At 45.5% G+C, this 21719-nt stretch overlaps 1 protein-coding gene across 10 annotated transcripts in view; it reads left to right on the forward strand.

Annotated features, from left to right (window-relative positions):
• The window catches only part of raraa (retinoic acid receptor, alpha a), a 602035-nt gene extending 595996 nt beyond the window's left edge, over nucleotides 1–6039 (forward strand). For all 10 annotated transcript variants that reach the window (XM_085966524.1, XM_085966522.1, XM_085966525.1 and 7 more), the window contains one exon: nucleotides 1452–6039. In XM_085966524.1, the coding sequence (XP_085822650.1) occupies nucleotides 1452–1648 (197 nt within the window). In that variant the 3' untranslated portion in view covers nucleotides 1649–6039. The remainder of the gene's footprint in view (nucleotides 1–1451) is intronic.
• Nucleotides 6040–21719: the final 15680 nt, after the last annotated feature.

Here is a 21719-nt window from a genome sequence, read left to right on the forward strand (position 1 = left end):
GCCATATTTGTTTGCTGCATCCATGGTGTTGGGATAATGGGTTTCCCAATGGAAATCCTCCTGTTTTTTTGGAGGATAAAGAGAAGGGAAAATGCTGAGCTGGTCAGGCTGCACCCACCTGCCAATACTTTCCCACCCTCCTGTAACGCATCTACCTGACAATGACTACGCTGGGCTGGTTACACAGGGTCTGAGTTAGAAGACAGCCTGGTGCAGAGCTGTGCCAACTGCTGCAAGAATACCTGCAGCTAACCTGCCCTAGGGCTGGAGCTGCCTGTGGCAGTGACACTCAGCTGCATCCTTAGTTCCGCTTCCTCCACCTCCTTCCAGGTAAGCTGCAGTGCTGTCCTATGTGTAGGGTACAGTGGAGTGGCAACCAGGGCCACCCATCTTGCAGGCACCTCATTTTCCCCATTAGACTCGTCAGGGATGGTGCATCACTCCATCATTTGGATACCGATTTCGTTTTTTACCAGACATTACTTGACAAAGGCCAGACTATACATTAAAACGACTTGCAGCCTTTGTAAGGGCTAACAATGTTTTATCCCCCTTAGTCACATACCTTTAAATGGCTGCATTCTTCTAAATTTACCTCTCGGATGTAAAGCACCCTTAAGGGCTCCTCACACATTCCACGCCCCCTGCACCAGAGAGCTCCCAATGCCAGGCCACATATTGGGACAGGAATGCACCCAGAATATGTAAATGAATCTGACCCCACAAAATCAAATGGGGTCAGTGCACTAACACTCGGGTTGCTAATAATGCACAGCCCAACTCAAGCCCGATCAAAAAACTCTGCCCCCCCCCCCATTTCTCTCACATAATGTTTGGACATAACGACTAAACATTGACTCAGGCCCATCATCAACAACAACTCGCATTTATACAGCTCCTTTAAAGCAGAAAACATCCCGTCATTTTATGGTGGGGGGGGATGGGAAAGAGAAAAAAAGCTATAAAGACTACTTAATTATTATTAATTGCAATGATTTCAAGAGGGAAGGAAACATGACAGGGAGAGGAAAAAGAACACTTACGTTTTGTTATAAATCTCATCATTTATCAAGAAACTACTCATGAAATAACGCTGGGCAGCCAGCTGGTGGCGCCGTCCAAGGAGTATAAATACTCGGGCGTGGGCCCAGCTTGCCAGGGACATTTTGTAAGACAAGGAACTAGTGAAGTACAACTAGACCTCCATGTTCTGAAACAAGTTGATTAAAGCCTTGCTTTATGCTCAAACCAAGTGAGTTTTATTACGTCACGTTTCAATTACTAGTGCCTCGTTTAGAATCCTATCCTTTGTGTATGAACTATATTGCTGGAGTCCCTCGACTGGGTTAGTGCCACCCTCTGATATTTGGTAATGAATTGCTCCAGCGTCACTGCACATCCTTTTCTCTGTCTCTCGAGCCTCACGGCCGTGTTTCTTTCTCACTTCCCAGGAGCTGAGCGGGTCATCACGCTCAAAATGGAGATCCCCGGGTCCATGCCACCACTCATTCAGGAAATGCTGGAGAATTCCGACGGCATCGATCCTTCCTCCTCACCTTGCAGCAAAAGCAGCGCTGCCCGCCCGTGCAGCAGCCCGAGCATGTCGCCGAGCTCCGCCAGCAGCAGCCCGAACACTCAGTCACCATAGCTCCGCCAGAAAGAGGAGCAAGTGAGTCGGACTCTCACTCACATGGACGTTTGACGTGTTGTAAAAGATGAAGTGTTCACAGGAGAGCCACAGTATTGTTTGCCACGTACTCTGCAGGTTGTGCAAGGCGATTGGGACTGAGTTGGAACTTACACACTGTGCTTAGCCACGCTGGAAGCTCTTTCAAAAGTGCTTAACCGAGATGGACACTGAGTTCAGGGCTGTGTTGAGCAGCAGATATGAACCACACACACACACACCCGCCCTCCCTCCGAAATAGGAATCAACCGTTCTTAAATCAGACTCCGCTCCCCTTTGCAAGCCTTCAGCTTCTGGTTTTAGAACATGCTTTGATTTGACGCTAGGAGAGAACTATGAAGACCCTTTGTGTTTATTTTTTTTTGGAATATTTTTCCTCTCCTTTTGTTTATCTTTCATAATCTCATATAATACTAGCTGATAGACTGGATCACCAGCGCAAAATCCAGTAGTATCCAAAAACAAGGAATTTGAACAAAGAAAAGTTTATATGAATGAAACATTTAACTGATTATTTTTGTTGAACTGTTTATAAATTGGATTTACCAGAGGAGGAAGAAAAAAAAAGAGATGATGGTGTCATTACATTTTTGAAATGAGTTGCATACAAGCTGGAAGATAATGAAGGTAACTAGGTTACACTAGGGATGTCTGTAAATACGCTGTTCTGTTTAATGTACTCACAAGAGGTTTCCAATCCTTTCTTTTATGCCTTTGTTGATTGGATGTTCATTTTAAGCACATTTATTCTGAGAGAGAGCCCAGTTCTGAAGTACTGTGTAGGTCTCAAATATCCCGCCCTGGCCACTGCACGGCAAGGGAGCCGTGAATGCACGTGCGAGTGCAGCCGCACGCCGAGGCCACACTTCACTATACTCGCCATGATTGAGGATTTATTGGACTGGATGGTGCGCTGGGTAAAGCAACATTGCCCAATTCCTGTCTGGGACCTAAAAAGGTCATGATTACAGTTCAGGCCTGCTGACTGAGAAGGATCCCATATCCTTGGGCTTTAATTGACTGGATGCTGAGATCGTGTGCCATCTCAGACTGTAATTAAATTGTCTTTCAAGAAATATATCAGTGGGGGAAAAATGGGGGAAAGTTTAGTCCTTACTGGTACAATCAGCTTGTATACCAACCTGAGAAGTTATCAGTGGATTAATTTGACTGCAGTTTGCACGGAAGGTTCAATCACATCCAGTGGTGTCATTGGCAAAAAAGGAGTTTGAGCTTCTCGGGATTTGACCGCGCGCGGTGTACTGTGAACAAAGACCTGCACAGTGCTCAGGATGTTCTGATTGTTCATTCGAAGGAATGATCGATCGCCTTTCGACCTCGCCTTGTTTGACTCTCAGTAATCTTGTTATAGTTACGCTTTGAACTGCATTGGAATTTTTTGATATTTGAGGCTGCCGAGTTTGAAGCCGCGCACATTTCTCTAAGAGTGAAACTGAGAGTAAAAGTGAGCTGCCACGGGCTGGGGCGAAACACCACTCCTTCAAAAGCTCATTGTTTGTCTGCTCTCCACCTCCCTCACCAACTTGCAAAATCTCAACCGAGATCAGGCGAACCACTTTCTTCCAAGGAGACACAAAGCTGGATTCTTTTGCGGGCATCACTGGCAAGGCTGGCATTTACTGCCCTCCGAAGGTGATGGGGGGGTGCTTTCATCGTGAACTGCTGGTAGCGGTTCGATACAGCTGAGTGTCTTGCTTCTGCCACTTCAGGAGGCAGTTAAGAGTCAACCATGCTGGTGTTGGACTGGAGTCACATATAGGCCAGCCCAGGCAAGGATGGCAGGTTTCCCTTCCCTAAAGGACATGACTGAACCAGTTGGGTTTTTACAACAATCCGACAGCTTCATGGTCACTTTTACTGGGATCAGCATTTTATTTCCAGATTTTTTTTTTTCAAACTGAATTCAAATTCTCAAACTAAGTAACATAACCATTGGGGCCTTTTGATGCCATTCACCAAACCTCATGCCTGCCTGACATTATATGAATTAAAGTGATAAAAAGCTCAAAACAACCCTCTCAAATTATCGAAACAATTCGGCCAAGTATTTGAACAAGTGTAGCACTAAAAAGAAAGGACAAATAAACTGAAACCATTTTCAATCAATCTGGGTTCCTCCGTAAAAAGATTAGATCCAGTGATTTGGGGGGGGTGGGGTGGGATTATTGATGGGGTTTTATAACATCAGCTTTGAGGGAATTATTTTGACCTTCAACCCTTTGTCAAAATTAGAAATCCATTTGCAGGTCCAAGATCTTGTGGCACAGAAATGATCAGGGTCTTTTATTCTGCAGATGTTGAGGTCTCAGATGATAGCATTTCTTCGGTTGTTGACTGGACGTAAATCATTTTGACAAGACGAAAAACTAGGAGGGATAAGGAAGCAAGGTTCTCTGCTCAGTTGTGAAGGTTAAAAGTTATCTTCAGGGCTGCCGGGAATCACTCACTGTCAGCCTGGGATGAGATTCAGTCGGGGCATATTTTTTTATTTGATAAATGGATTTTGTGCTTTAAGTGGAAGAACAAAGCTGCATCTGCCAGACACAGAAACATTTTGACTTGACCAGGGAGCGCTCGCCTGGCACCAGGCAGGAAGGGGTGCATTTCACAAACGAAGCTGCCCTGAAGGGAGGCCTTGAGATCTGTTTCGCTAGCCAGATACCCCCTAATGCTGATTTTTTTCCCTGGATACCTTAACATGGATGCCCCTCACCACCAGCATTCAACACTCTAACAGGAAAAGACCTGCTCCTCCACCTGTGTCTCAGACACAGATTTTTTTTGGGGGGGTGGGAGGGGTGGTTGTGAGAGTTGCAGTCAGAGACCACAGAATTCACAGGCCTCCATTCCCATGGGCCCAATAGGGACAAGCTGTCACCATCCGAGGAGAAGCAGGGAGATTGGTGCGTGCAAGCCAAAGGTCTTCCCCTGCAGCGTAACTCTCACGGCACCCTCGCTAGCAACAGCAGGGTGCTTGGGAGTCCAACGTCAGTACATTGAGCATAACTCCTGAAACCTCCGCGTTGGATTTTGGGAGAGCTGAAAAGACTCGCCTGTCCTGAAACCCAGCCCGATCCATTACCTTGTCCGTGCATCAGTGAATGCCAGCACATCGCTGTTGAGATATGACCCCCTGCTGCTCATAGGCTTCAGCGAGATTCACATCGTTAAAGAATGTCACATGGTGCAGCCAGATTTACACTTCACAGATTACAGCTGAAAGATTGGACAATCTCATCTGGGCTTCCCAGTGAAAACATCATAAAATTGCCTATAATTGAATATCGATTCTACAATTTACATCTGTTGTATAATCTCTGGAGAACATAGCAGAAACAGAGTTAGCACTAGCCATTCAACCTTCTTGCTCCCAGTTCTGTGCCTATTCTGGGAAGCTAGCTTTGGGGGGTGCAGGGATGATGCTTTATCAGATTAAAAGTTTTTGCGCGGGTTTTATCTCTGAGCAAATTCTCCCCCTCAACGTGGCTCCAGTTTTCATTCAAGGAGAATTCACAGCTCCAGTATTAATTTTTTTTTATATATATACTATTTATTTGAATTTTAGCTGTCAATTTGAGTGACGCAGCCTCAGCTCAAGTCCATTTGCCCATAGTCAGAAATGCTGCGTTAACACAAAAGCCACAGTAAGCGCGAGCAAATGGCGCCACTCGCTGGTCATTGTTATTATTACACATTAATTTTCAGTGCATGGCATGAGTGGCCGAACACCTGAAACTACTCGAAACTGGCACAGTGGAAAGGTGGTATATTTCCCAGTAGTGTCTTGCAGTCATTGAAATGTGCAAGAGGAGAAAGACATGTATTCCTGGTTGTGACCCAGAACTGATAGGGCACAAGTGTTTGGGTCGTTGTGAGTTATAGATCGTGATGAAAATTTTCCCTCCCTGGCTGCAGTGTATTTTCCCCTTATTCACTGATGTATCTTATTGCTCTATTATGTGACTGAACTCCTCCCAGCACGCCCCGCCCCCACCTTCCTCCCAGCCCAGTGACAGCACATCTCTGTCTCTGTTTGTAAGTGGCAATGTGGCCCAATTCAGTGTCATATTTTACACAATTTTTATCTATTGTAAAACAGCCACCCGTGGTTTTATCAAATTAAAAGGTACAGTTACACATTTAGTTGAATCATTAACCTGACACCTCCACTGTTAAATGGCGAGTTCTTGTTCTGTTCATGGATGTGTTAGTGTACCAGGTCAGACTGTACAGTAAGACTTCCTATAACAAGGCTTTCTCTGTGCAGATGTTACTGTTAAACTTTTCATGAAGTCTACTGGCAAAAGAATAAAGTTATATTTATTCTACAATTATGTATAGTTTTCTTTTCTGAAATAGTAATTACTGTTCTCCTGGAATAACACATTGGGCTGGATTTTGCGGTGGGTAATAACGGCTAACTGTCAGTGTTCACCGTTATTACCCTTTGAAACTGACCATAACTTCAGGATGTAGCACATGCGCATCTAATCGTGGAAATCCTGAAGTTGCGGCCAGTCATTCACTGCTCCAACACTGGCTGCTCTGTGGCCCACTCCCCACAGCCGGCAATCAGTGAAACTGACAAAAACGTGAGCTTTTCCGCAGTAATATCGCTGTTAAATACCCCATTAAATGCTAAGACCTGGTTGGAATAGGTGTAACATGTTTTAACAACATATTGACTGCTGAACAAAAGGTATGGCCCTGAAAAACTAATTTTAATTTTATGGAGTGTCAAATTTCTCCCATTATGATAAAAAAAATACAATTTTTAAGAAACTTAAAAAAAAATTCAAGTTTCTTTTTAACAATCGCGAGATCTCTGTGGGCAGCTTTCTTCGGGGTCAGCAGTGAACAACTTTACTTCACCGCGGGCCGCAAATTCCGGGCCATTACTTTTGTGCTTCAGGTCATCAAGGCTCGTAAGTCAGTTCGGATAATAAGGCTGGTTCTGGGATCAGACTCCGTTGAGGAGTGTCACTCTCAGAAAGCGCAGGTTAGGGCCGGCCAGTTCCCGACCGCTGCTCCTCACCGGGACAACCCATCGCAGAATCAGCCCCAGTAAAGTCATCACCACTTTAGACTTTAGAACAAAGCGGAGCGGCTCCTCTGATAGCTGAGCGAGCAAGTGCGCTGCGTGGGGTGGTACTTGAGCCACTAAGACCAGAAGGTGTTGGGTTTAATCCCTAGTTTGTGCTGAATTGGCTGACTTCAGCCAGGGCAACCATTCGCCTCACTCCTCCCTAGATTCGCAAGTGGGAAAAGTGCGCTTCCGCTCCCAGTCAACGATCCTGGTCAGAAATTGGCATTGGGTCAGACCAGGGTTGCGCTTGGCGGTGATGCACTCCATGGCTGAGTTGCATCCCAACTCTCACTGAGTAACCACTTGGGTGAGGTACTGGGGGAGCTGCTGATGAAACGTAGAACCGTACTCCAGCAAGAACAGTCCCTTCAGAAGAAAATTGAGAAAATAATACTTTTTAATCAGGAGTTCCTCCCACTGTTGCCTTGACTGATCTTAACCTTTGTTTGCAGTGGTAAGTAGTTCCATCCGTATTATTAAAAATCTGTGTCTGTGAACATCTGTCAGTGTGTATAATTCTGTCGTGATCTTTTAAGTTGCTGATTGGTCCATAGTGTCACCTGATTAACCTAGACCAATCCGATCTCTACAAAAGTACACATGGCAGCCATTTTTTATTTTCTATATTTTAATTTTTAGCGTTCTTCCCTGTTTAAAATAAAATATTTGTCCTTATCCCAGTATTCAGGGCTTACAACAGTGAAATGTTGGGGTGGAACGATCAAGCAAGCCACAAGCAGGAATGGGCCTGAGCTTCAGGCCTGTGATCAACCCATAGAAGGTCCATTAGTTTTTTTTATATGTTGCCTCAGTTTTAAAACAAAATTCTGTCCTCTTCATATTTCCCACTCCCCACACGCACACAGCCTGGCAACCTGCTCCCAGACATCCACCAACTGGTTAGGTCAGTCAGGAGAAGGAATTGGAAATTTCTCGTTCTCGCATCCTGTATGAAGCACCTTTTCTGGAACTCAGTATCAGGGGAGCTGTAGGCACGTACACACGTCCTACTGTGAAGACAATAAGCCGCACAATCACCTGATTTTAACTGGAGAAGTAAGTAAAAGACCATGCAGTACCTAAAAGAGGCAGCCAATGTATTGTAAGAGCTGATGAACACCCACCACAAGAAGTAAACCAGGCGGGCGATCCGTTGCACCAGGGTACAACGGAGCTGAAAATTGCTGCCAGTGTCTCATCGGCCAACTCCTATATTTTATCAGTAGATTTTTGTTACGTTGTTCACTACAGGTCATTGGGGTGGGAGTCACTTTTCTTAAGCCCTGGGTAAAGAGAGTGACCAAGTGTAAGTCTTGGGAATAAAATCAAAATGCTGGAGATACACAGCAGGAGAATGGGCATCTGAAAGAGGAAGAATGGTTAACGTTTTCATCAGGACCCTTCAACAGAACTGTCTTGGAAGCCAGCCTGAACGTGAAGACAGTCTGCTTTCTACTGAGCAAGTAGGATTATTCATATTTATTTTTTATTAGCTTACACAGTAAATTTTAAGAAAAGTATAAGATTTATTGTGATGGTATGTCCATTAATATTTGCACAATGTATGTTAATCTCTATTTTCAAACCCAGCCTTTAACCAGTGCAGTTTGCATATTTAACTGTTTTAGGTTCTTTCTGTTGAAACTCAGCCTGGGCCAATCTGCATCACTGGGAGTGGGAACAGCAGAGTTGCAAAATCACACCAGCATGCTGTGTCAGGATTGTATTTTTGCATTTTCCCCATACAGAGAAACAGACTGGTCTATAAAGCACGGAGTGTGGAGTTTGCATTTATCTGCCACCATTTTTCGGCAAAAATGTCGCAAAGGCCTGGAAGGCTGTAAATGTTGGCAGGGACAAAAACTCAGCTGCGTGAATTAATAATGACCAATGTTTGTTTGTATAAAGAAAGACTTGCATTTAGATAGCGCCTTTCACGACTACCAGAAGTCCCAAAGCGCTTTACAGCCAATGAAGTATGTTTTGAAGTGACATGTAATGTAGGAAACGCAGCAGCCAATTTGTGCACAGCAAGCAGCAATGTGATAATGACCAGATAATCTGTTTTAGTGATGTTGATTGAAGGATAAATATTGGCCAGGACACCGGGGAGAACTCCCCTGCTCTTCTTCTAAATAGTGCTATAGGAGCTTTTACGTCCACCCGAGAACGCAGACATCGGTTTAACATCTCATCTGAAAGACGGCACCTCCGACAGTGCGGCACTCCCTCAGCACTGCACTGGAGTGTCAGCCTGGATTTTTGTGCTCAAGTCTCGGGAGTGGGACTTGAACCCACAACCTTCTGACTCGGAGGCGAGAGTGCTATCCACCGAGCCACAGCTGACACCTAACATAAACAGGGGGATTATGAAAATGGATCCTGATTTTCAGTAGTTGATGAGGGTAATGTGGTTGATGTGTATCGGGACTTTTAAAAGGCGTTTGATAAAGTACCACATAATGGATTTGTTAGCAAAATTGAAGCCCATGGGATTAAATGGACAGTGGCTGTGTGGATATGAAATTAGCTAAGGGGCTGAAAGCAGAGAGTAGTGGTGAACGTGGGAAACAAACGTTTCAGGTCGATGACCCTTCGTCAGAACTGGAAAAAGCTGGAGATGGAACAGGTTTTTAAGCCCACTGACTCCCACAGCTACCTGGGCTATACTTCCTCCCACCCCGCTTCCTGTAAGGGCTCTATTCTGTTCTCCCAGTTTCTCCGTCTCCGCCGCATCTCCTCTGACGATACCACCTTCCATATTAGTGCTTCCGACATGACTTCCTTTTTCCTCAACCGAGGATTCCCCTCTACTGTGGTTGACACGGCCCTTGACCGTGTCTGTTCTGTTTCACGCACTTCTGCTCTCAACCCTTCCCCTCCCTCCCGGAACCACAATAGGGTTCCCCTTGTCCTCGCCTTTCACCCAACCAGCCTCCACATTCAACGGACCATCCTCCGCCATTTCCACCACCTCCAGCGTGATCCCACCACCAAACACATCTTCCCCTCACCTCCCCTTTCAGCATTTGTAGGGACCGCTCCCTCCGCGACACCCTGGTCCACTCCTCTATCACCCCCAACACCCCTTCCCCTTCGCCCAGCACCTTCCTGTGCAAGCACAGGAGATGCAACACATATGCCCTTTTACCCCCTCCTTTCCCACTGTCCAGGGCCCCAAACACTCCTTCCAGGTGAAACAGCGATTTACTTGTACTTCTTGCAATGTAGTATACTGTATTTGCTGCTCACGATGCGGTCTCCTCTACATTGGGGAGACCAAACGCAGATTGGGCGACCGCTTTGTGGAACACCTCCATTCAGTCCGTAAGGGTGACCCCGAGCTTCCGGTCGCCTGTCACTTTAATTCTCCACTCCACTCCCACTCAGACCTCACCGTCCTCGGCCTCTTGCATTGTTCCAATGAAGCTCGAGGAACAGCACCTCATCTTTTGATTAGGCACTTTACAGCCTTCTGGACTCAACATAAAGTTCAACAATTTCAGACCATAACCTCGGCCCCTATTTTTTTTTCCATTTATTTTTTTTCTCTCTCACATGGCAGCTGTCTTTCTTTCTGCCAGTGCCATTTACACTTCATCTAGAGCTATCTTTTGTTTCTTAACTTGTCCCATTACCATCCCTTTTGCCACTTAATCTCTCCTGCCTTCCATCCTATCACAGACCTTCCCTTTTCTTCTTTCCTCCCCTCCCCCCTTTCCCGGCCCCTACACTTGCTTAAAAACCTGTTCCATCTCCAGCTTTTTCCAGTTCTGACGAAGGGTCTTCGACCTGAAACGTTAACTCTCTTTCTCTCTCCACAGATGCTGCCTGACCTGAGTATTTCCAGCATTTTCTCTCTTTATTTCCGATTTCCAGCATCCGCAGTATTTAGCTTTTGTGTTGGAGTAGTTGTTTCTCAGACTGGAGGGAAGTATATAGTGGTCGGTATTTGGACCACTGCTGTTTTTGATGTATATTAATGACCTGGACTAGGGTATATACAAGGCATAATTTCAAAGTTTGCAGATGACACAAAACTCAGGAATGTGAGGAGGATAGTAACAGACTTCAGTAGGGCATAGACAGAAAGATGGCAGATGAAATTTAACGCAGAGAAGTGTGAAGTGATACATTTTGGTAGGAAGAATGAGGAGAGGCAATATAAACTAAAGGGTCCAATTCTAAAGGGGGTGCAGAAACAGAGAGACCTGTGAGTATACGTACACAAATCCCTGAAGGTGGCAGGACAAGTTGACAAGTCTGTTAAAAAGGCATATGGGATCCTTGGCTTCATAAATAGAGCCATAGAGGACAAAAGCAAGGAAGTTATGCTGAACCTTTATAAAACCCTGGTTATTGGGAGTATTGTGGTCAATTCTGGGCACCACACTTTAAGAAGAATGTCAAGGCCTTGGCGAGGGTGCAGAGGAGATTTACAAGAATGGTATCAGGAATAATGGCCCAGTAATTCCGTTCCAAACGCGTGAGTACGGACGGGGTACTCACGCGTCTGGCCGGAGGAAATGCCGGTTTTCAGCATGCACAGCGCATGTGGGGAAAACCGGCATTTCCTGTCCTCTGAACAAAGGGGTTCAGAGGCAGAACGCGCGCGACTGCACAGGCAGCGCGTGCGCAGTAAAATTCCTTTTTTTTTTCCAGAGTTGCGCGCGTGTGAAGGCCTCTGGTCTTTACGCGTGGAAAAACAAGACGTAAGTATTTAGTTTTTCAGGTAAGTGGGCTTTTAGTACAATGTAGACATTTTTTTTCCACAGGTTTGTTATTTTTAAAGAATTTACAGGATGGTAAGTTTAGTTTTAGACCCTATTTTTTTTAAATTTTTTTTTTTCAAAAAATTGATTAATTGTTTAAAACATTTTTTTAAACATATTTATAGTTATTATAATCAGTGGGATGTTTTTTAAAATTTTATTTAAAGTTAAAGTAGTGTTTTGGCAGCCCATACTTTTCATGAGTTTGACAGCTCTTACTGTCAAACTCATGAATGAGTTTCCCCTCCCCTGATTGGCTGCACAGTGCTCACCTGATCCCAGCCGGCACATCGCACTAACTACGCCGCTGGATCAGGTAAGCACATCGCGTCGACATCTGAACCGGGCCAGTGACAGGAAATGCAAGCAGGCCCGGGCTTCAGATGTCGGCGCGCAGGGTGAGTGCAGATCGGGGGCTTGCACACGCGGCAAGCACCCGATCCTAATTTCAGGGCCATTGGACTTCAGTTATGTGGAGAGAGTGGAGAAGCTGGGCGCAGAGAAGGTTAAGGAGAGATTTGATAGAGGTGTTCAAAATCATGAAGGCTTTTGATGGAGTAAATAAGGAGAAACTGTTTCCAGTGACAGAAGGGTCAGTAGCCAGAGACGACAGATTTAAGGTGATAAGCAAAAGAACCAGAGGCGCGATGAGGAGAATTATTTTACGCAGCAAGTTATTATGATCTAGAATGCACTGCTTGAAAGTGTGGTGGAAGTAACATTCAAAAGGGAATTGGATAAATACTTGAAGGGGAAAAATTTGCAGAGCTATGGGGAAAGAGCAGGGGAGTGGGACTAATTGGATTGCTCTTTCACAGAGCTGGCACAGGCACGATGGGCCAAATGGCCTCTTTCTGTGCTGTATCATTCTATGATTCTAGTATAGTCGCTAGATTAGAGGTTCGTATCTATCGCAACGGACCGAGGGAGAAAGCTGGAAATCATATTCCTAAACAATTTTCAGCCAGATAAAAACACCACGCAGGGTCATTTTCACCTTGGGTGTTTAACTGTCGGAGTGGAGCGGATCGCTAACCCATCGCCAGCTTGATTTTCATCCCATTATAGTGATGGAAATTACTATTCTATATTGGGTGGGCAATCCATTCACCAGTCGTCGGCCCAGGCGGCAAGTAGTCCACCACCATGTCATCCTTGGCCACCCGGTATATGCATTTTTCCCCATTGTTGGTCCCCACAATGACACCATCATAGTAATGACAGTGAATGGGGAGACCACGGCCATGATTCCCCACACAGGGAGCGCTGCATCTCAGTTGCACCACCAGCATTAGGAGGTGGTCTGCCACATTGCTAGCAGCAGGGAGGGTTGTTCTTGCACATAGGGAGTTCGAGAGGGAATTGATGCTGGTCACCCTCCAACTCTTGTACAATCCTCAGTCAGTTTGTATTCACCTTCATCAATATCTTGAAGTTTCTGCAGTTTACCCTCTAGTTTTCTCTCTCTTTTTTCACCTGTCCTGAATTCGTGCCAGGATACAGTACCACAGGAAAGTGGCAGCCCTCCAATACCTTATCCGAGTGGCCGTTCTCCATGGATGAACCTGGAGTGAGTGTCTGCATGCTCCCAACAATCAGGAGCTTGGACCAAGGTGTCGGGTCAGTTTTTCCCTCTGTTCCGCATGTTCCAGACTAGGGAAATCAGATTGCACTTAATCTTTTACCCCCCTCCCACGTCTGGCTAACTAACGAGGGATTGAACCCGGGATCTTTCCAATTCTGAATGGTCGAGTGACACATCAGTGAGCCATTGGGGGAGGGGTGAGGGAGGGAGTTCCACAACACTCAATACCATCACCCATCATGATAGAGGGGGGAAGAGTGCTACTTTACACCATGCAGTATGTCCACCTTCAGCCATCAGGAAAGGTGGGAACGTTTATTTTTTAAGGTTCCTGAGTATCAATCATTCCTCTGGGTGTAGTAACAATAACAGATAATGTTTCCTGATTTGTTTTTAAACAAGTGGCAAATGTGACAGCCTTGTTCAAGAAAGGGTGTAAGGACAATCCTAGTAACTACAGGCTGGTCAGCTTAATATCAGTGGTGGGTAAGGTTTTAGAAACCATGATCAGGGAAAAAATTAACGAGAGGTTTAAGTTAATTAATTAAGGAGAGCCAGCATGGATTTGTAAAAGGCAGATCGTGTTTGACTAATTGAATTTTTTGATGAAGTAACAGAGAAGGTTGATGAAGGGAATGCAGTGGATGTTGTCTATATGGATTTTAAGAAAGCGTTTGACAAAGTACCACATAAAAGGCTGGTTAACAAAATTGAGGCTCATGGAATAGGAGGGTCAGTGTCAGCTTGGACAGAGAACAGCGAGTTGTGGTAAATGGCTGTTTTTCAGACTGGAGGATGGTAGACAGTGGTGTTCCCCAAGGATCAGTGCTAGGACCACTACTTTTTTTGATATATATAAATGACTTGGATATTGGAATACAGCGTAAAATGTCAAAATTTGCCAATGATACCAAACTTGGAGGTGTGGCAAACAGTGAGGAGGATACCAATCGACTGCAACAGGACATAGATAGGCTAGCAGAATGGGCAGACAAGTGGCAGATGGAATTTAATACAGAGAAGTGTGAGGTTATGCATTTTGGCAGAAAGGATAGGGAGAGGCAATATAGACTTAATGGCACAGTTCTAAATAGTGTGCCGGGACAGAGGGACCAGGAGGTTCATGTGCATAGATCTTTGAAGGTGGCAGGACTTATTGAGAGAGTAGTTAGTAAAGCATGTGGGATCTTGGGCTTCATAAATAGAGGTATTGAGTACAAAAGCAGGGAAGTTATGCTGAACCTTTATAAAGCTCTGGTTAGGCCACAACTAGAATATTGCGTCCAGTTCCGGTCACCACACTTTAGGAAAGATGTGAAGGTCCTTGAGAGGGTGAAGAGGAGATTTACCAGAATGGCTCCAGGGATGTGGGATTTTAGCTACAAGGTTAGGTTGGAGAAGCTGAGGTTGTTCTCCTTGGAGCAAAGGAGGTTGAGGAGAGATTTGATAGCGGTGTACAAGATTATGAGGGGTTTGGATAAGGTAGACAGAGAAAGGCTGTTCCCATTAGCTGATGCTACAAGGACTAGGGGACACAGATTTAAGGTTTTGGGCAAGAGATACAGGAGGAATGTGAGGAAGAACTTTTTTACGCAGCGAGTGGTGAGGGACCTGGAACTCGCGGCCGACGGAAGTGGTGGAAGCGGAGACATTCAATGTTTTCAAGGGGAGACTGGATAGGCACTTGAGGGAAATAACCTTGCAGGGCTACGGGGATAGAGCGGGGGAATGGGACTGACTGGATTGCTCTACAGAGAGCCGGCATGGACTCGATGGCCCGAATGGCCTCCTATGCCATTATGACTCCAAGTTGAAATCGATATTTGGAGTATTGAAGCTATTTTTTCAAGGACTGCTTTAACCAGGTGGATATTTTTATCTTTCTATTCTTCTGATCTGAAATATTTTTTCAGACGTTTCTGCCAATGTAGCCGGACATAGAAATAAAAATGAAACCTGTCAACATTGCAATGCCAATGTTAAAAACAGATAATGCTGCAAACGCAGGTCAATCAGCAGCAGAAAGAGAAAGACTGGTTAATGTCTCGAGTGGGCCTCTCCATCAGAAGTGGAAGCTTCACCTCCAGATTCCCAGTATACATTTATTTATTCGTTCATGGGATGTGGGCGTCGCTGGCAAGGCCAGCATTTATTGCCCATCCCCAATTGCCATCGAGAAGGTGGTGGTGAGCCGCTGCCTTGAACCGCTGCAGTCCGTGTGGTGAAGGTACTCCCACAGTGCTGTTAGGGAGGGAGTTCCAGGATTTTGACCCAGCGATGATGAAGGATCGGTGATAGACTTCTAAGTCAGGATGGTGTGTGACTTGGAGGGGAACTTGCAGGTGGTGGTGTTCCCATGCGCCTGCTGCCCTTGTCCTTCTAGGTGGTGGAGGTCGCAGGTTAGGGAGGTGCTGCTGAAGAAGCCTTGGCGAGTTGCTGCAGTGCATCTACAGTTGCTTCTGTCCTTGTATATAATCCTTTGGGAAACACTTTTGAACCGACTGGGCATAAAAGACTCTGTGACACTGAGAAACAAGTCAGCGGCTGTGCTGGGGATATGGAGGTGATGCTCACTGATGCAAATCCAGCACCAGCAGAAATTTTGATGCTGAAAGTCGCCACTGGCATTGAATAGAAGTAAAGAAAATGTTCACAAGCTGAATAATTCAGGCAATATTTTTTAAACAGAATTAAAATCTTTGTGGGAAAATAAAACATTATTGAGATAGATGGCACAAAATGGCTTAGAAAAGATAAATCCAGAGCACTATTTTAAGTTAAACTGGCTGAAGACGGGACTGTAGCCGTCGAGAAGAAAAATTAAGTCCCCAGAGCAATGTTAAACTGTAACTTGGGCCAACTTTAACTGCACTTCTCACTCAATTTGAATGAGGGTGCTCTCCCTTCCATAGAAACTCTCAGTCCCACCCTCTGGTCACAGTGTCTAACTCCTTGAATGATTTCAGAGTTTTCCTCTATTTCCCTATGCAGAAGACCATTCCAGGTATTAATCAGTCTGTGTGAAGAAGTGTTTCCTGACATCAGTCCTGAACTTACCACTTAACACTTAGCACTGATGCCCCCTTGTCCTGCAGCCACGATTCAACTTTGTTCAAAAAAATACTCTGAATTTTTACCTTTTCTATTCAACTTTGTCTAGAAACATAGGAGCAGGAGTCGGCCATTCGGCCCTTCGAGCCTGCTCTACCATTCAATCTGATCATGGCTGATCCTCTATCTCAATACCATATTCCCGCTCTCTCCCCATACCCCGTGATGCCTTTTGTGTCTAAATATCTTATCAGATATATCCCCTCTCACCCCTGAATTTTCCCTAGCCTACCCACCTAACTCATCCCTCTAACGCTAGGGATCAGCCTCGACACTGGCCAAGGAGGTCGGCCCTTCTCTGCACCGCCTCCAGGGCATGGGCTTTTCCCTAGTGCCTTACCAGAGTTGCAGCATTAAAGCCTCAGTTTTGCACTTTACTAATATGGCAACACGGCACTGCATTCTGTTCCCTGTATTGATTGGTGCCCTGCAGTAACTGGGAGTGTGTCTTGCATTCTTCCTTCCATTGTGCAGCACCTTGCAATTATTTGGTTTGAATTTATAGTTGTGTGTAGCTGCAAATTTTGTTTAGGTTCTTTTAGTTTTTGGCTGCGTCATCACACCTTTCCCTTCCTCACCCCCCAACTTAGAGTTATCTGTAAATGTGACCAAATTGCATTTCATTTCTGACTCTAGGCCATTTTTGTAGACTTAAAAAGAGGTGCCCCAGCATCGGATCCTGCGGCACTCCCATCTCCCTCGTCGGACAACACTCTTCTAACTAGAGCCCACTTATTGCTCATCAATCTCCAGGTTCTACTACACTCTACTCCAAGCTTCTGTAGCAGCCTTTCATGGAGAACTTAATGAAAAGCTTTCTCGAGGTTTACATGCACTGTGATAGGTCTTTCAAATGTCAACTTAGGATGTCTTAGGGGTGTACGGTAGCATCGTGGTTGCATTACTAGACTAGTAATCCAGAAGCCTGGACAAATGATCCGGAGACGTGAGTTCAAATCCCACCAGGGCAGCTGGGGAATTTAAATTTCATTAATTGAATAAATCTGGAATAAAAAGCTAGTGACATTCATGGTGACCATGAAACTATCGGATTGTCGCAAAAACCCATCTGGTTCACTAATGTCCTTTAGTGAAGGAAATCTGCCATCCTTACCCGGCCTGGCCTACATTTGAATCCAGACCCACAGCAATGTGGTTGACTTTTAACTGTCCTCTGAAATGGCCTAGCAAGCCACTCAGTTGTATCGGACTGCAGCGGTTCAAGAAGGCGGCTCAGCAGCACCTTCTCAAGGGCAATTAGGGATGAACAATAAATGCTGGCCTTGACAGCGGCGCCCACATCCCGTGAACGAATAATTTTTAAAAAATGTAATTTCCTTGGAAAAAGCCGAAGGAAGTTGGTCAGGCAGAATCTGCCCTTTCTCAAACCATGTCAACTGCCATTTACAGGAAACTTCGCGATATCCGGCACCGACGGGACCGAGCTGCTGCCGATCTATCAAAACTTCCGGATAGACCAGCGTTAATGTTGAAGGATACGGAGGTTTTCATCTCCGTATCTGACAACAAACACTGTTGCTTAGCAACAGCTTGTAAACATTCAGCCCGTACCTTGGAAGCGTCTCTGAAGCTGTTGCTAAGCTACAGAGACGCTTTCCAGAGCCTGACTGTTAAAAAAAAATGCTAGAAGAAAAAAAACCTAACCAAAACGGCTGCTGATTTCTGCCGTTAGATCGAGGTTTCCGGACATACAACCTCCGGATAAACCAAAGTTTCCTGTATTAGGTTATTTTCATGGAAGTAACCGTCCAGTTTGCACCTTATTTTGCTGAAGTAAGACGAATGCTGACAGTTCGTTTCATTGCCTTATTTGAAGGTGAGCTTGTTTTGAATCCAGTGAGACCCATCGCATTCATTCACTACCTCATGATGATGGCCAGCAGTTTGGAGATTGTGAGGGAAATTTACCTGGGTCTGCACCTGGGCACAGCAACTATCAGCAGATCGGGTGGGTAATTTTACAGGTGTTTGCTCTGACTGCCTGATCTTCCAGTATTCACTGTGTGTGAGTGATTCACTGCACCTAGACAGAGATAGAGACCCTGGAAACATTCTCTTATGTGTCTAATCTCACTTAAAAGAAAAAAAGACTTGCATTTATACAGTGCCTTTCACGACCACCAGATGTCCCAAAGCGCTTTACAGCCAATGAATTACTTTTTTGAAGTGTAGTCACTGTTGTAATGTAGGAAACTTGTGACCTCGGGTATTTACTATCCATTCATCCACATTGTTAATGCAGGAAAATTGTTGAGTGTAAATGCTACGATTGCCCCTCAGTAAACTCACAGGGGCCTGAAGATGAAGCCCTTGGCGACTGTATTTGTAAATGCTCCCACAGATTGCTCAGCAGCTGAAAGAGAAAAGAGAGGTTTTGGGTGGGACCCTTCATCAAAAGTTAGTGAACAATGTTAACCCGTTTTTCCTCTTTCAGATTCTGCCTGGCCAGCTGTCTATTTCCAATTTTCCAACATTCACTGAGTGCTACTTGAGGGTATTTTATTTATTAGTGGTAGGTTTGCTCAGATATCTTTGGCGTGCAGTTGATTTCCATGACATAATGGGCTGCATGTGCTGTATAAAGAGCTGCTCTTATTTAGTTATTGTTAATTGGGTGTTAACAACTCTTTTAAATGCCACTTACCATTGTTTTCATTTCCATTGTGCTAATTGTAATTTTATTTTTCCAGCACTAGAGGTCACCACCAGTACAAGGAGTCGGTTTTGCCTGGACCTAGTGGTGCCGGTGGGGAGATTGCGGCAATAGCTCACCATACAGTTCCTGACTGGCGCTGATTTGGTATAAAAGTTTAACTGGCATGTACTAAATTCCTGTCTGCACAATTTTAAACACAGTATTAATCTGTTTATTTTTTAGGTTAAAATTGTGGGGACAGGAACTTGGTACCATTAAGCTTTTATACAAAAAACAGCTCCAATCAGAAAATAAACCTGTGCAATACAGGCTAGCAACTCGCAGCCTCGCCATCACTGCCACTGAGAAGGACAAGAGCAACAATATCATGGGAACGACATCACCTGCAAGTCCTCCTCCAAGTCATACACCATCCGGGCCTAGACATTTTATTGCCATTCCTTCATAGTCGTTACAACAAAATCTGGAATTCTCTACCAAACACCATCATGGGAGCACCTTCAGCACAAGGTCAAGGAGGAGGCTCAGCACCGCCTGCTCAGGGCAACCAGGGATTGGCACTAACTCGGCTTTACCAACGTCACCCACATCCTCACAACAAATATAAAAATAGCCTAGCAGTAACTATCGCCAATCTAGAAAGAAAGAACTTGCATTTATCTAGCACCTTTCACAACCTTAGGTCATCCCAAAGTGCTTTACAGCCAATGAAGTACTTTTTTTGAAGTGGTGTCTCTGTTGTAATGTAGGAAAAGTGGCAGCCAATTTATGCGCACAGCAAGCTCCCACAAACAGCAATGAGATAATGAGCAGATCATCTGTTTTTGGGTGTTGGTTGAAGGATAAATATTGGCCAGGGCACCAGGGAAAACTCCCCTTCTCTTTGAATAGTGCCGTGGGATCTTTTATGTCCGCCTGAGCGAGCAGACGGTGTAATGTATATACCTTTAAGGGGGGAACTATCTTTTACAGCTCATGTATACTGCAGTACCGGCAGTGACCACACCTGTATATAGCACTGAGTAGTAATCTGTACAGATCAGTTCCCGTGTGAGCCACGTTGAGTAAACACCTGTTATACCGTTCTCCTGCAGTCTGTGTCTTATTATACACGGACACAACATTGGCGACAAGGCAAGTTCGAACCTACCTGCAACTCTGCATCACCTCCCGGGGATTCGTTCCTGGAGATCAGTGGATTGGAGGTCAAGGCCAGAGACTCGGGCGTCGACCACGGGCAACTGCCCAGTCATCCAGCAGAGACTCGAGAATTGCGGGGGAGGCTGTCGAGAGCCAGGCTTGGCTTTCCAGTCAAGGTGGTCCAGCGAAACGGGCTGGCAACAGGTAGTGCGCAGACCCTTCCCGGACAGCGGCGGGCTAGAGCCCGACCAAGCGGCACAGCAAGGGCCGAGCAGCGTCGACGGGGGAGAGAGAGGGCAGAGCGCACAGGGGGCAGCCGGTGTTCAGGGGCCGAGCAGCATCGAAGAGAGGGAGAGACGCGCAGAAACCCGCGAGGCGCCGCCATTGCCACGAGGACCGCCGAGAGCAGCGTTGGCAGCAGCGCAGGAGAAGCGCGCGAAACCTACAGGGCACCGCCATTGCCATGAGAACCGCCGGGAGCGGCGTTGGCAGCAGCGGGGGACGAAGGAAAGCGCGGGAGACGCCATTTTAAGCCATTGGGAGATGCCATTTTAAACCACACCCAAAATGCCGAAGAGTGGCAGTATCACCGCATTTGACAATGAAGTCGAAGATTGGACTACATATGTCGAACGAATAGAGGTATACTGCAAGGCAAATGAGGTGTCAGATGACAAGAAAGCGTCGGTATTGTTAAATTTAATGGGTGCAAAGACGTATGTTTTTTTACGAAATCTAGTAACCCCAACGAAGCCAATGGAAAAGAGCTTTGAAGACATAGTAACGATACTACAGGAACATTTAAACCCCACACCGCTGCTGATAGCAGAAAGATTCAAGTTTCACAAACGGAACCAGCATAAGGATGAAAGCAATGCTGATTATTTAACAGAACTGCGCAAACTATCGAAACACTGCCAGTTTGGAGCGGGACTGGCAGATACCTTAAGGGACAAGTTTGTGTGTGGGCTTCAAAGTGAAGGAACCCAGAAACGGCTTTTATCTGAAAAGGACCTTACGCTGGAAAAGGCTTTCAGCATTGCGGTATCATATGAAGCAGCAGCACGGGGCGCTGCAGAGATACAACAGAGACCGCAAGAATATGGCACAAACGAAATGTCATATGGAACAGAGAAGTGCTATCGCTGCGGCAGAACAACACACGACCAGAATGATTGCTGGTTCAAAGACAAAGTGTGCAAACAGTGTGGAAAAGTAGGACACATAGCACGAGTCTGCAGGTCGGGAAAGAAAACCAGCAATAAGAAACCTACCAAAGAAAAGTACAAGGTGGTACATAAGATGATGGAGAATAGTTCAGACGAACAAAAGAGTGATAACGACTCCGAAAGCAGGGAACTGAGTTGTCTGAAACTACATAATGTGATCACAACGGAGGATCACCGAACCATTTGGGTCACTCTCAAGATAGCAGGAGTCCAGGTAAAGATGGAATTGGACACAGGATCAGCCCTAACAGTCATAAACCGACGGGACTACGAGCGGCTATTCTCACACATACCCTTGAGAGACACAAAAATTATTTTGAAGACGTACACGGGGCAAAAAGTCTACCCCAAAGGAAAAATAAGGGTGACCGTTATATATAACGGTAAGGAAACACCAAAACTAGACCTGTA

The sequence above is a fragment of the Somniosus microcephalus genome, chromosome 24 (assembly GCF_052327205.1).
Source record: "Somniosus microcephalus isolate GS21.2 chromosome 24, FLI_Smic_1.0, whole genome shotgun sequence".
Lineage (NCBI taxonomy): Eukaryota > Metazoa > Chordata > Chondrichthyes > Squaliformes > Somniosidae > Somniosus > Somniosus microcephalus.